The sequence below is a fragment of the Tigriopus californicus genome, chromosome 7 (assembly GCF_007210705.1).
Source record: "Tigriopus californicus strain San Diego chromosome 7, Tcal_SD_v2.1, whole genome shotgun sequence".
NCBI classification, from domain to species: domain Eukaryota; kingdom Metazoa; phylum Arthropoda; class Copepoda; order Harpacticoida; family Harpacticidae; genus Tigriopus; species Tigriopus californicus.
Genome location: NC_081446.1, coordinates 492,163 through 506,443, shown reverse-complemented (window position 1 = coordinate 506,443; position 14,281 = coordinate 492,163). Strand labels below are relative to the sequence as shown.

The window sequence follows — 14,281 nt, the reverse complement described above, 5'->3', positions numbered from 1 at the left end:
TAGAATGAAGCCAAGTCGTATCTTAATCAAGTTGACTTTACTTTCACTGTCAGGGTGACGTTATTAGTGTTTCAACCATCTTCACACTTCCTTCATAAAATGTTTTGCAAATAGACATTATTTGACCCATTGCCATCCCACGCTTGCATCAGGAATGCAAAGAATATTGTTTGCATTTATTTATTTGAGAATACCCAATGCTAAACATCTTTAAATTAATTTGATGAGAAAGATTTGTGTAGTTGATCCCGAAGGAGGTTATTTTCCTAGTTTACACATGTTGTTGATTCCTGGCTTTTCTCTGTCCCTCACTTATTGTTTACTATCTCCATCTTAGATTTGTATGCTTAGTTTGATGTGAGGCAGTTTATTTCTATTTTGCTTCGATGCCCTATATCTCAAGACAAGATTGCATATCCTTTAAGTTTTCCTCTATGTCTTGGTCTCTTGATTTTGCTGCTCATTGATAGTTCCTCTCCATTCATGATGGAAGCTATTTTTTTGGAAAAGTCAGTAAAGTGGCTAGACAATGTTTGGACTTGGTCTTGGCAAGGAAGGATCCTTCCGTAGTCAATAAGCCCTTTATTATAGGGGCTCTAGTTGCTAGGGTCAATGAAACCAGGGTGCTGCTTGAAGATCAGGCTCACCCAGTAGTTGAGAAGTCGACTGATTTGACCAATGTAGAGGTTGAAGTACTATATCCTCTTGAAAAACAGCAGGAAAAGGCAGTTGTGGGGAAAATAGTCAGTCCTATTTACTGGAAGCAGCCTTGTCCTGGTGAACGAAAGGGCTGTCAGTTTCACCACCCTAATGGTGTCAAAAGTTACTCAAGTTTGGCCTTGAGAAGTACAATAGAAAGAAGGGATGTTCAAAGGTAGATTCTCCTTTTTTTCACCCGTACATGTGCCGTCAGTCCATAAGACTTAAGACGTGCTTTAACATAAGGTGTACCTTTGTCCACTTAGAAGGGGCACAAAGGAAACAAAGGTACAAACTAGCTCAGACTCGTAGTTTTAGAGCCGACCCTATTCCTAAACCTAATCCCACCCCACCCCCTACCTTAACCCATTCTGCTTCCGCCCTCTCACTCCTTCTACCACTCATTCTCTCTCCCAATTCTCTCCTCTTCCCTTAAATACCCAAACTTGTACACCCATTTCTATAAAAAACCCTCCTTCCTAATATTCCATGTCCCAGCCCTATTCCCAAAATACGTTCCTTTTCAAATGCAGCTGCCCAAGCAATTTCCCAAACTCAACCATCCCCATTAGCTCATGCTTTGCCTCCGGTAGAGCGCACCTTTGTTGAGGAGCGGGATTTTTTACGGTTGGAGAGGATGGTCCAAGATCTTGTGAACTTGGTCCGTCAAAAGAGAGGCCCATAGAGGGGCTATATTTGAACGTGGATTGTCTGATTTCTAAAAATGACAGCACAAAACTTAAGATCTTAGAAGAACTAGCCGTTGAGAGAGAGCTTTCATTCATCTCTATAACAGAAACATGGCTTCGGCCAGGGGTCTTAGATGAAGAACTAACCATAGTTGGTTTCAACTTAGTTCGTTGTGATAGAATACGCCCTGATAATTCCATATTCCCACATGGGGGTGTATGCCTATATGTTAGGAATGATTTGCACATTAGTCATGTACAAATGTCGAATGGAGAAGTAGAGGTCTTAGTTTGTCATCTTCAAGGCCTTGATCTGTCTATTGTAACAATGTATAGACTCCCTTATTGTTCAGTAAGCACTGTTATGTCAGCTCTCTAATTCCCTGGAAATGACTTGGATCTAGCAGTTTGCTCGAGGGTTTTCTTTGTAGGGGACTTTAATTTTCAGGCTAACGTTGCAGAGTGGGAGGCTAGTCCCGATGGGTACATTCCCATCTCGAAATCGACATCTCAGTCGTTCGAAGAGCTGGAAGAATTTGCGATCTTGCGCAATTACTCCCAGCATGTTAGTGAAGCCACCAGAGCAAATAACGTTCTGGATTTGGTCTTTTCCAATGACCTTGATCTGATCCAGTATGTCCATGTGACACCTAGTAATCTGTCAGATCATCATGTTCTTGAGAAAGGGCGGATGAATATTGGCCCTTGATTATAGATAGATTAGAAGAACTGGATCTGCTTATTCTGGATCTCCCGTAAATGGTTTTATCTTGGTGCTGAAGGCCGTTTGCCTGCACATCAACATGGCAGTATCGCCATCCATTTTTTCACAGCCGGTCTTCAAGGGATAAAATGGAGGAGCTTGAGGGTGCAACCTTACGACGGAGGCTCTCTCTCTCACTTCGAACATTGCGAAGGTGTTTGAGAAGATCATGAAGTTCAAACTTGTTGAATTTCTTGATATTCATGGAGTCCTTCCCTCTAGCCAGCACGGGTTCCGAGCACATTTTAGCACGGTTACCCAACTGATTGAACATATGGAGCAGGTTATTGAGGGATTAGAGAGCCATGAANTCTCACTTCGAACATTGCGAAGGTGTTTGAGAAGATCATGAAGTTCAAACTTGTTGAATTTCTTGATATTCATGGAGTCCTTCCCTCTAGCCAGCATGGGTTCCGAGCACATTTTAGCACGGTTACCCAACTGATTGAACATATGCAGCAGGTTATTGAGGGATTAGAGAGCCATGAATCAGTCAATGTAGTTTATCTCGACTTTGCCAAGGCCTTTGACAAGGTAGATCATGGCCTTTTAGCTAACAGGCTCCATAAGATTGGGATCCAAGGCAAGGTTCTCAATTGGCTAGGAAGTTTCATTTGTGGTATGAAATAATTAGTTAAGGTTGAGGGATCCCTTAGTGACATACATGATGTCAAGTCGGGTGTACCTCAGGGCTCCATCTTGGGTCCTCTCCTTTTCATTATCTTCATTGCTCCGCTTCAGAAGCTTGGTAGTAGTAATGTCAGTATCTCTTCCTATGCTGATGATACAAAATTAGTAGTTGCTATATTAGAATATTAGAGGGAAGCAAATTAAACAATGAAGGAGCCCGAGAAAGAAGAGAAGTGGACTTCATTGTTCGAGCTAGCCTGGGTTCTCGAGGACTTGAAGGTGCTCTCAATACGCACATTAAGGCTTTAAGGTCACTAGAATTGACCCTAAATCCTGGGTTGGGACAAAGCTCATAATCGCTTGAAAAGTGAAACTTTTTTTGACGTTTGAAAGCGTGGGAATACATTTTTATTCTTTTCATTTCTGTTGGTTATGGCAAGAAATCTCAATTCAGACTTATTTCTACACATTTTGAAGCATGATAAGGTTTGCAGGGAAGTGTTTAGGCTAGAGGGCCCTTCTAGTCTAGGCCAGGTACGGCTACCCCTGGCTGTCACTCATTTTTCTGCTTAACAGAGGAAGACCGACTTCTGCTCATCGCTGTGTGCTTTAAGTTCTTAACTTGCAAACGTCTAAATTGCTTTAATCACTCTATGCTAGAAGTAATCATTTGAGTACCAATTAAAACCACTATCTGACACAGTGACTGGAAGGAACTATGCCATGTAGTATACCGGTTTGTTTAATTAAAGAGGCGAGTCGTCATCAGTGGAACACACGATTATTTCTGCCCCGACTCCCTCGCAAGTCAGAGCTTATTAGACCCACATCAAAACACAAAATACACAAACGAGCATCGAGAGTTTCATGGCCCGAGATATCCCAATTAGATCATACCAACTCTCTTTTTTTCACAGATCAATAAACTTGCTGAATTAGGTAATAGAGGGTGTGCGATACAATGAAGTGAAATGTCCTCTTCTATCACAAAAGCCGCAAATCGAGTTTTTAGTAGGCTATTCTTTTTTTGCCAGGTGCCATGCGTTAATCAAAGGCGTCAAATGTTTGCTGATAGACAACTGTGCTTTAAATGCCTCGGGCCGCATTTGGCTAGTGACTGCAATTCGGTACCCGCTTGCTCCCACTGCCATTCATTGCGTCCACAGACCATATACAGGGTGACAACTATGTTTTAGGGCATCCAAAAGTAGCTTCAAATGCAACTCCATCATTCAAATTTCCCGCCATATGAAAAAAGGATATCATCCAGTTACCTCTAATTGTTGTTTATGTTGACTTTGTGATTTGTATAGTGTCTAGATTTGTCGCAAAATAGAAAAACGTGAGGCCATCATAAAACTTTATAAGGAAGGCCACAGTTGCAGGAAGATTGCAAAGACTTTGAAAGTCATGACAGTGTCAAAATCAACTGTGTCATATACTATTAAAAGGTTCAAACAGTTCAACAGTGTTGAGAACAGGCCAAAATCTGGTCGTCCCAGGTCGGTGAGGACACCAAAACTAGTAAAAACCACCAGAATGAAAATTTGTCAAAACAGCAAGAGGTCCTTTTGACAAATGGCTTGCCAGGCAGGTGTGAACTGGGAAGTTATGCAAAAGGTGGTCAAAGAGGACTTGCACATGGCTGCCTACCATATGCAAAAGAGACAGATCTTGAGTTCAACTGTTATCCAGAAGAGGCTCTCCAGAGCAAGAAAACTCAAGAAGTGGTTTCAAGAGGGCACGGAGATTTCTGTGATTTGGATAGATGAAAAGCTTTTCACTGTTGAAGCTGCTTTCAACAATCAAAATGATTGGATTTTGGCCAGGAATATTCAGAGTGTTCCTGTGAAAGAGAGAACAATATTCAGTTGGCAAAAAACAGCATCTGTAATGGTGTGAGCTGGTGTAACTGATTGCGGCAGGAAAACCTCTTTGGTCTTCATTCCAGCGGGTTTTAAAGTTAACCAGCACATTTACTTGGACATGTTAGCCTCTAAGGTGCTTCCCTGGATCCAGGCTCAACAATGGACGGGTTCCTACTGTTTCCAGCAGGATGGTGCACCCTCCCACACAGCAAAACTCATTCAGAGCTGGTGCGAGGACAAATTTGAGCATTTTTGAGACAAGACAATGTGGCCTCCTTCCTCTCAGATCTCAATGTAATCAACTTTTGTATTTAGTCAATTCTGGAGAGGAAGGTTGGGGTACGGTTGTACAAAAACATGGAAGATCTCAAGGCAGCCTTATTGACAGAATGGGAAAATGTTGACGAGGAAACCATACGTGCTTCTTGTACTGCAGCGCGAAAACGTGTGAAGGCTGTAATTTCTGCCAGAGGTGGATACGTCGAATAAACTGCTCATGTGAATTGTAGCAGGGTATATATTTAATGATTTAAAATAACAGAGTCACCTCTGAAATCTCAATAGATGAAGAGTTAAAGCCGTTTCAAAGTGCCCTAAGTCATTGTTGTCACCCTGTAATGACTACACCTCGCATAGCGCGAGGAAAAATGCGAACACTTGCCTTCATCAGCTGGTACATAAATTTTGTGTACGGTAACGCATGCTTTTTCATCGGCCAGCGTGGCCTGATTCTGAGTGAGTTTGCCACTGATGCCGTTCGTTGAAGACCCAGCGATTGTAGGTCGTTGCTACTGATCAGGCACTCACCCTCCTCTTTTTTGGTGTACAGAATTGTTGACTTAAAATCCATTTTCCTCTGCACTGAGGTCGGGGCCAATGCGACATCTAGTCGTTGATTGCGTCATCATTCCTTGCTACACTATAGAGAAGTGTAAAGCTTTGGGATTTCAGACTAGTGCGCCCTTTGGTTCTATCATGAAGGAAGTGTCACCACACATCTTACTGATAACAAAATTTTGGGACCAAATATTTTTTCGTAATTTCTGCATACTTTTCTCACTTGCATCTTTAGCAAATAAATGTTGGACTTAAATGGCTTTAAATGATTGTCAAACGACGTACTAGGATTCGAACAATTTTGTCAATGAAGATTTGGAAGCACTGGATGTGCTTAAATCATGGTAGTTCTTGCTGCAATTGTGGCGCAGCCTGACTATCTCACACAGCTGAAATTCGATCCGGTACTTTACACGTCTCTATACAAAAGGTGGAGCTTATGCTGGTTCACGTGACCCTGGTGCGCACCTCTCTAATAGCTACCAATCATCCCTAGTGTCTCGCTCTCAAACCAGAGTGCCCATTCAAGATCGGGACAATCCAAAGACGTCTCGCTGCTCTGTTTTCTGTGGAAAGCGGGGACCCGGACTTAAATGTGGAAAAACCTTGTTGGTCGATCTGAGGCTTCCAAAGCAATCCGGACTGCGCCTCCGGTGTTACGTGATCCTGGACGAACAATCAAACTCTTCCTTTGTCAATCCCCTTGGTTTTACCTATTTTGCTGCGTCCTCTCCAAGCCACTTGTACAACATGTCGACACTGAGTGGGCACAAACACAGTAAGGAAGGAAGGATCCTCGATGGACTCGTGGTCAAGGGTGTAAATGAAGAAGCAAGCTTCTCGTTCCCTCCAGCGTTCAAAAATGAGATGATTCCTAATACCAAAGGCGAAGTGGCCACCCCTACCATGGTCAAGGCTCATCGCCATGTTGCGCATCTGGCCCAACATCTCAACGATATTGATGCAACCGTTCCTGTCTTGATTTTCAGTGGGCGTGATGCGGGAGACGCTCTCTCAACCAAGCAATATGGGAAACACGTCCCGTACTCACACCACACTGCGTTGGGATGGTGGGTTCAATGTGCCCCCTTACAAAGTGTGGACCAAGCCTGCAATTCCAAACGTTACGTACAAATGTAGAGCCTGCTATTGATCACGACCACTCAAGAGCCTCTGTAACCTTTAGCTGTGTGCCCAAGTTGGATTCAACGCCCCTCCTACACGACGTATTTGCCTCTAATTCTGACGACAAATTGACAGAGAATTCACAAGAGGACTCATGATTCATTAACATTGTTCAGCAAGGCATACATTTGAATGAAATGGAAAACCTGGAGATGCCTCTGCCGCTCAAAAAGTCGACACTCACTTGCCAAACAACCAGATTCCGCTTTTTTGTTTAAACAACTTTGAACAAACTCAGGGAACAACCCGACAGACTGGAGCCTTGTCTAGAGGCCATCGGAGCAACTATGCAATCGAAAGACGTTGAACCTGTTACCAAGGATAGCCTTAAAGTAGTAGATGGAAAGGCGTGGTGGTTGCATGTGTTTCCCATTTCAATCCAAAGAAATCCAAACCATGTCTTGCTTTGATAATTCGGCAATCTATTATGACATGAGCCTTAACAGGGAACTCCAACAGGGTCCAGACCAAATCAATAAGTTGAGGGGCGTTTTAGCTCGTTTTGGCGAGGGAAAAATCGGGTTTGTGGCGGATATTGAAGACATGTTTCACTCCTTTCACCTAAATCCTGAACATTGGGACTTCCTAAGATTTTCTTGGTTTGCCGACAATGATCAATCTAGGGAGCTAGTTCAATACCGCTCATGTGTCCACATCTTTGGGAACTGCCCAAGCCTAGCAGTAGTATCCTTTGGCCTTAACTATGCTACAGATTGGGCAGTGAATGCTTCACAAAGTGTAAAAGACTTTTTGAAGAAGAACATTTATGTGGACAATTGCCTTGGCTGCTCCAACTCCCCTGAACTTGTCATTGCTGTGCTCAAGGAAGCCAGAGGGATCTTAATCAAGTATAATATTTGCCTTCACAAGATTGCCCCCCAATAGTAGAAATGTCCTGGAGGCGTTTCCTAGTGAAGAATGGGCGGAAAACCTTATTCAAGTGCACTTCAACGAGCTTCCCATTCCCATTGGGATGTCAAATCTGACTCCTTCATCATCAAAGTTCAAATCCACGACAAGCCAAAAGAGATGTTTTGACCGTTGTCAACACTGTCTCTGTTTTGGAGGGACAGCTTTTTCAACGGAGTGCCATTATATCTAAGAAGCAGGAGCCAAAGGATCTGGAAGTTTGTGGATGGGACGACCCATTGCCAGACAGGTTTCAGCCCTCATGGGACAATTGGAAGGAGATGCTTTCAGGATTGGAATCATTATCCATACCCAGAGGACTTTTCCCTCAGGATTTTGGTCCCCTTGCTAAACAAGAAATACATGTGTTTGCTGATGTTAGCTTGGAGGCTATTGGCCGCGTCATCTACTTGCGCAATATCTCCGAAGTAAGCCACATCCATGTTGCCTTCTTAATTGGGAACTCCACCGTAGCCGCTGAAGGTTTGGAGCCCTTGAAGCAACGCATGCGTCGGCCGAATTTCTTATGAACTACAACGCAAACCAAGTGCCGTTGTCTATTACTCTGATAGTCAGGTGGTGATGGGCTATTTAACTTGGAAACACTTGGAGAGACGATTAAAAGGTATGTGTCTCAGAGGGTTTCCTTCATAACTCAATTAGCCCCACCCCAGAGTTGGCAATACTTTGAATCACAATCGAACCCAGCTGACATTGCTTCAAGACCGCAAGGTCCACTGTCGTTGGCTAAAAGCTGTTGGTTCCAAGGCCCCCAATTGCTTTGGACCACTGAAGCCAAAAACCCGTCTGCCTTGTCGCTACGACCAATTCCCCTAGATGACCTTTCAGAGATCGTCCCTGAGGGCACTCCAACAATTGTACTTTCAACCAACATCATCTGTGACGGGGGAATTTTCCACAACCATTTCCACAATTTATCATCATGGTCTAGACAAATCAGGGCCACAACAGTTGTTCTTGAAAGTGGTGGGCCCTGGTTGCAAAGAGCAAGGCACAGCTTGAAAAGACATTTTCCTGTGAATATCCAAGCCACTGAAGATCATGCACAGCCGTCGTCATATCGAGTAAGTCAGTCAAGTTATTGTGCAGACGTTTCGACACTTCTTTCTCGGGGAAATCCCCGCCAAACCCACAAATTGGCCTCACTCTCGCCATTCGTGGATGGTGATAGTCTACTACCAGTGGGAGGTCGAGTTAAATAGAGCCAGGTTCTGTTTGACTTTGCCTGTCCTATACTTCTGCTAAGTGAACATCCAGGTATCCACTCCATTCTCTGCTACTTTCATGCTGAAGTTATGCACCAAGGGAGGCACCTCACTCTTGGAGCCGTGCGAAATGCTGGATTTCAGATTCAAAATGGAAGAAATGCCATCCGCAGGATGTTGGCTAAATGTGTTGTGTGTCAACGGCTTTGTGGGTCGCTTGAATCCCAACAGATGTCCGACTTGCCCCTGGATCGAGTGGAGCCCAGCCCTCCATTCACAACTGTAGGCCTTGACATTTTTGAGCCCTTTTTGGCACAAGATGGACAACCGACCAGGTGCACAAAGACTCAGATAAAAAGCATGGGGCCTCCTATTGATATGCCTTGTCACACGAGCCGTCCACATCGAAATGCTGCCCGGCATGGATACAAGCTCCTTCCAAAACGCAAAACGACGATTTTTTTTTTTGCCTTGAGGGGCTCAGTTAAAGTTATCCAAAGCGACCAAGGTACTAACATTGTGGGTTCCATGAACCCAAATCAAGATGAACCAGATCACTCAGCCATCTACAAGATCATTTCACGCCAAGGCTGTGAATTGTTGCCTAGCCCACTCCACGCTTCCCATTTTGGAGGTGTATGGGAACGCAAGATTGGCAGTGTAAGGCCTGTGTCGGAAGGGGCCCTCTTGAATCTCCATGGATGGACATTAAGCAGAGACAAATTGGGAACTCTCCTTTGCGAAGTGTCTGCCGTTGTAAAGTCTACACCACTGTGGGAGGTTTCCCACGACCCCAATGACCCAATGTCTCTGACTCCGGCCATGCTGCCCACCCTCAAGATTGAGCCTCACACCTCCACCTCCAAGGTCTTTACAGAGAAAGATGTTTTGGCTTACGGGAAGAGGAGGTGGCAATGTGTGCTAAGCTTGGCTGACCCATTTTGGGTCCTTATGGCAACAGGATTATCTGGCAATGCTCCAAGATCGGTGCAAATCGATTCGTCCCAGGCGCTCGCTACTTCCTGGTGATGTAGTCTTACTACGTGAAAAGGCCTTGAAAAGAAGTCAGTGGCCTTGTGCTTTGGTGGACTCAGTCTACCCACGGACTTCTAGAGATATGGACTGCAAACAGAAGCAAAAATATCCTATCTCCTAAATCGCTCATCTTATTCCAAATAAGCACTTGATACGACCACAAGGTCATGTTGAATAGATGAACTCAGCCAAGTTTGAGCCCAAACCCATGCTTAGGGAACTCAGGAGACATGTTCAAAGTTATGTAGTAAACACTACATAAAATTTGAATTTTCGGCCTGCTCTTGGTCAGCTACATAAGCTTTTGACAACATAACTTTGAAACGATCAACTTTGCATGTAAATGATATAAAATTGACCTACCGTTATTGAAGAGATCTACGTTTCTTATTTTATTACTTTAATTCGAAAAGTGGCTCAGAGTGGCTATGACTAAGAGCAGGCCGTTCGCAGTCCATATTTCTAGAAGTCTGTGGTCTACCCTAGGCATGATAGTCTAGTCCGCTTGGCATCGGTTATTGTGACCCAAGCTGGTCGAACTGGAAAAGTTCCAAACGATTGCACGACCGTCCCATATGCGATCTGGTGGTGTTAATCACAAAGGACGAGTGATGCGGGGGAGTGATCCGTGCAGCAAGCTGAGAGACCGATAGATCCACCCCAAGTGGTCACCTTGGCCGGCTCCTTGGAATGTCATGCAGCGCCATCTTCGTCCCAGCTGATGAAGAAGAACCACGTGGCCGACCCCTTCTATGCCTAATACCACTTGTTCCCCGTTCTTTATTGTTAATGTTGCGATCTTGACTTCGTCCTCCAATAGTTTGTAAGTTAGTTTTGACTCATTCTATTACCTTTACTCACCACCCTGTTTATAATCTATTTCATCCAGTCACCAGCAAAGTTCACCCAATAAACCATTACATCTATGTAGAGGGCTTACAACCAAGCCACTTGAGACTTTGCTTTGAACACATTTTGGTAGTTGGGCAGCAGGGTGTCGGGCTGATCGACTTCTTTTGTGTTACTTAATTTCAACCAAAGCAGACAAACGAGCCATCAACTCACCGGCTCCCCGAGTTCGGAACTTGATTTTTAGAATCACATAGCTAAATGTGTTCAAAGCTGATCCCCATCGCACACACCAGGGAGCCGCCAGGGAGGCAAAAAATCTCAGAAATCTCCTGAGTGTCGCTTCTCTGACTAGCTCCATGGACTAGCCCTCTACGTCTATGCAATTGGCGTCTGATATGAGCGTCTTCGCTGCGTGATGCCGCCGACCCAGCCGCGCCTTGCTGTAGGCCGAAGTTTGTTAGCCGGATAGGCCCCCAATCGGGATGAACGCCTCGATCCCCAGAACAGAAAGCCTTCGTCATATCATTGCAAATGTGAATCAATGAAACATGTAGATGATGACAATGAGGATAGCAAATCTTTTCAAACACAAAAGTGTCTTTTTTCTTGATTCTAAGTTACACTTTAGTCAAACGTATTACTGGCAGACTGCGAGATTGTTAAGACTTACTTTACCCTAATCATAATGGCTTATAGTACTCTAGCCCTGTGGAATCAGTAGGTTAGGTCTGTGGTAGATAACATCTGTCATAAACCATCTAAAACATCAACTTCCTACGCAATACGAGTGGGTGAATTCTTTTAGGAAATGAACGACTCCCTGTGGTGCTTTGCTTGGAACCCTTTACAAAGTCATCGAAAATTGACAGATCGGTGGAATGTTATGACGCATCCTCAACCTCGCGCGTCTTTATGAAGGTCTCTAGAGTTGTGGAGCAATATTGCAATCCTGTCCAGAAGCATATTTTTCAAGGCACGGATCTCGGAGTTAGGGGTTGGACGTAAACTGGTAAGAAAATACACTCGTCAAAGTGGTGAGAGGGGTGCTCATCCTAGGTAACGTCCAAGCCTTAACTCAGAAGCACGAGCGTTTAAAAAACTCGCTTCAGGCGAGGGTTTCAGATCTAGAAATTGATAATATGCCCCCCCTTGCTTGTCAGATGCTGGTTCACCTATGCATTGTAGCAACTTATTTGGGGAAGCCTACCACTGCGTGCGAGCAAATGTCTTGGGTAAAACGAGTTTAGATTTAGAGTGCCGTTGCTTCAAAACCAAAACCAATAATGGGAGGGAGCAGGAGCAGGAGGAGGAGGAGGACGCGTCTGAACTAGAAAAGACAGGCGTTAGCCAGTTTATGGGCTGTATGCATATCTAACATTGTAAGTATGTACTGTCCAATTTACTGTATGTACGCAAAAGTGGCCCTACCACTTTTGTTCTTCTCGTGAGTCGTACCATGAAGAGGATCAAGCAAGGTACGAATGAGTAATTTATAAAGACATGGACCAAACCAACGTTTATATGGACAGTCTTGAATTTGCGAATTTATGCGGCACTTCCAACAATTTTTTAAAAACTAAATCAACCACAGAGTCGTGAACTGTATGAACAGTTTTGCGGTTACACACATGCCTAAGCAGGGATGCCGATGTGTGTATTTCTTCTCTCTACGCCCTGATTTGACATTTGTTTATTGTTTATTGTGTCAACCACTCCAACACCATGTAGTGGCAGATAAAGGAGTTTTGGTATAATGTGTAGATGGACATGAATAAGTTAAAGAATAAGGAGGAAGAGTAAAATAAAGATCTTTGTCTCCAGCTCCTTAGAAGAGTAAGCTTTTTGCTGAATACCACGAGTTCAACTGAGAGCGAAATACATTCAAAGAGGTCACTGATCGAATGCTTTGCGGAATAGCATTCCACCTTGGAATGGCGCGAATGGTGAAAGAATTGAGTCTAGCACCACAACGAGCAACCGGGGTCCAAATTTTTCCTGCCAACGACGATCTTGTTTCGCGATGATTTTTGTCCTTCAAATAATAAAATGCCTCTTCTTCATTGTTGCCCACCAACACTTTGACATGTCCGTTGAGCAATTTGAATGTCCACATTATTTCATTCTTTTCACGGCGAGACTGTATGGACTCACACCGAAGCTTTACCAGACGCTCATGGTAGCTAAGCCCACCTGTTCCAGGCATTCCCTTAGTGAAACGGCGCAGAACCGTTTGATAAATTGAACACTGGCCATGATTGAAATGTTGCCATTGTGCCCAAGCAATATTGACGCTACCCGTGCCAAGCTTATGGTGATTATGATTTCGACCTCGCAATGATGGAGAAGAACTCCAAGGCGATCCAAAATCAGCTAAAATACACCTATCCAATCTATTCGTAAACCCAATCTCTAAAGGCAGATTCATGTCATTTCGAAGCTTTTTTATTTCGATTTCTTAGAATGTCAGTTCAGCCTACAGTAAGCCCAAGTGGCACCAACAAGCTTGGGTAAAAGCAAAATAGCTTGATTATGGTTGTCGGTAACAAAAATTGAATTTGGCGAAAGCTACACTGAAATAGTCGCGCCATATTTCAGTTTTATCGATCTGAGATGTAAAAACAAATACTAAAACTAACTGAAAAAGCGAATGTCGTACAAGACAGGCGTTTGTTTGACAACACCGCCAGAGTGACCTGAGGCCGATTTTGGTTTAAAAGAATTCAGATGTTTTGGGTTGGGGTAGTTTCTAAATCAGTGAAATCAAGGGGATTGCCGCCTCCATTGACGAAGATAAATAGTTGTTCACTTCAAAAGTAAAAGTGAAATTTATTTGAAACGCATTTGTGCATTTTTCTAAGGCATTTTTTCCTTATTTATGAGCTTTATCTGAATAATAGCGTTGCCTTTAAAATTACTGAGTTTTTAGTGCAAGCCTTTAGCAATCAGTAACAATCGCTGAAAAGCAAGGTGGATCTTAGATTCGGCTTTAAGGCGCAACTCTTTTCTGTTTTTTGAGCTTTTTTTTCATATTTCAATGCAAATTTTGACTTTGGGAGCAGTCAAAAATATCTTCGTATTTTTGCGACGCATTTAGCCATTGTAGTCGAGGGGCTAAAATGCAGTGCGTAAAGGAGGGCAAAAATCCTCTCTCCAGATGCCGCAGTTTTGGTGACCGGACAACTCGACCCAGCGGACAACTCGAACCAGGACGACTCGACCCAGCGGACAACTCGAACCAGGACGACTCGACCCAGCGGACAACTCGACCCACCACCGAGTTGCCCTGGGTCAAGTTGTCCGTTGGGTCGAGTAGTCCTGGGTTGAGTTGTCCGCTGGTTCGAGTTGTCCGCTGNCTTTTATGAAAAATGTGTGTAACGAGTAACAAACGCCATTACCTTTTTTGACTAGGAGTGGTTCGTTCTTCATTTTAGCCTCAAGTAACCGGAATAGTAATCAGTAGTGATGGGATCAAATCAAATTTCAAATTCAAGGTTGCCAGAAAATATGGAAAGTCAAAGAACTCGCCTATTCCATCGCCACTCAAAAACTTAGGTTTGAACAAAAAGGCAACCCTGGTTTGACGGAAGA

General features: G+C 43.9%; 2 protein-coding genes across 3 annotated transcripts in view; both read left to right on the top strand.

The window, feature by feature from the left end:
* Window positions 1-5,864: 5,864 nt before the first annotated feature.
* Window positions 5,865-10,771, top strand: LOC131883153 (uncharacterized). 2 transcript variants are annotated; one of them, XM_059230529.1, is made up of 2 exons: window positions 5,865-9,870; window positions 10,328-10,771. In XM_059230529.1, the coding sequence occupies exon 1, from the start codon at window positions 8,897-8,899 to the stop codon at window positions 9,833-9,835; it is 939 nt and encodes a 312-aa protein (XP_059086512.1). In that variant the 5' UTR covers window positions 5,865-8,896; the 3' UTR covers window positions 9,836-9,870; window positions 10,328-10,771. The 2 variants fall into 2 exon arrangements, 1 of the variants encoding a protein (XP_059086512.1); XR_009373586.1 differs by having other exon boundaries at window positions 5,866-9,921; window positions 10,323-10,771.
* Window positions 10,772-11,422: 651 nt separating this feature from the next.
* LOC131883155 (uncharacterized) overlaps window positions 11,423-14,281 on the top strand; it is a 7,923-nt gene continuing 5,064 nt past the window's right edge. Inside the window, exon 1 of the transcript XR_009373587.1 lies at window positions 11,423-11,702. The gene's annotated coding sequence lies outside the window, so the exon portion shown is untranslated. The remainder of the gene's footprint in view (window positions 11,703-14,281) is intronic.

What these genes read in the sequence shown, in the direction of transcription:
- LOC131883153 (XM_059230529.1), top strand. Translation starts at nt 8,897, where the DNA reads ATGCACCAAGGGAGGCACCTCACTCTTGGAGCCGTGCGAAATGCTGGA.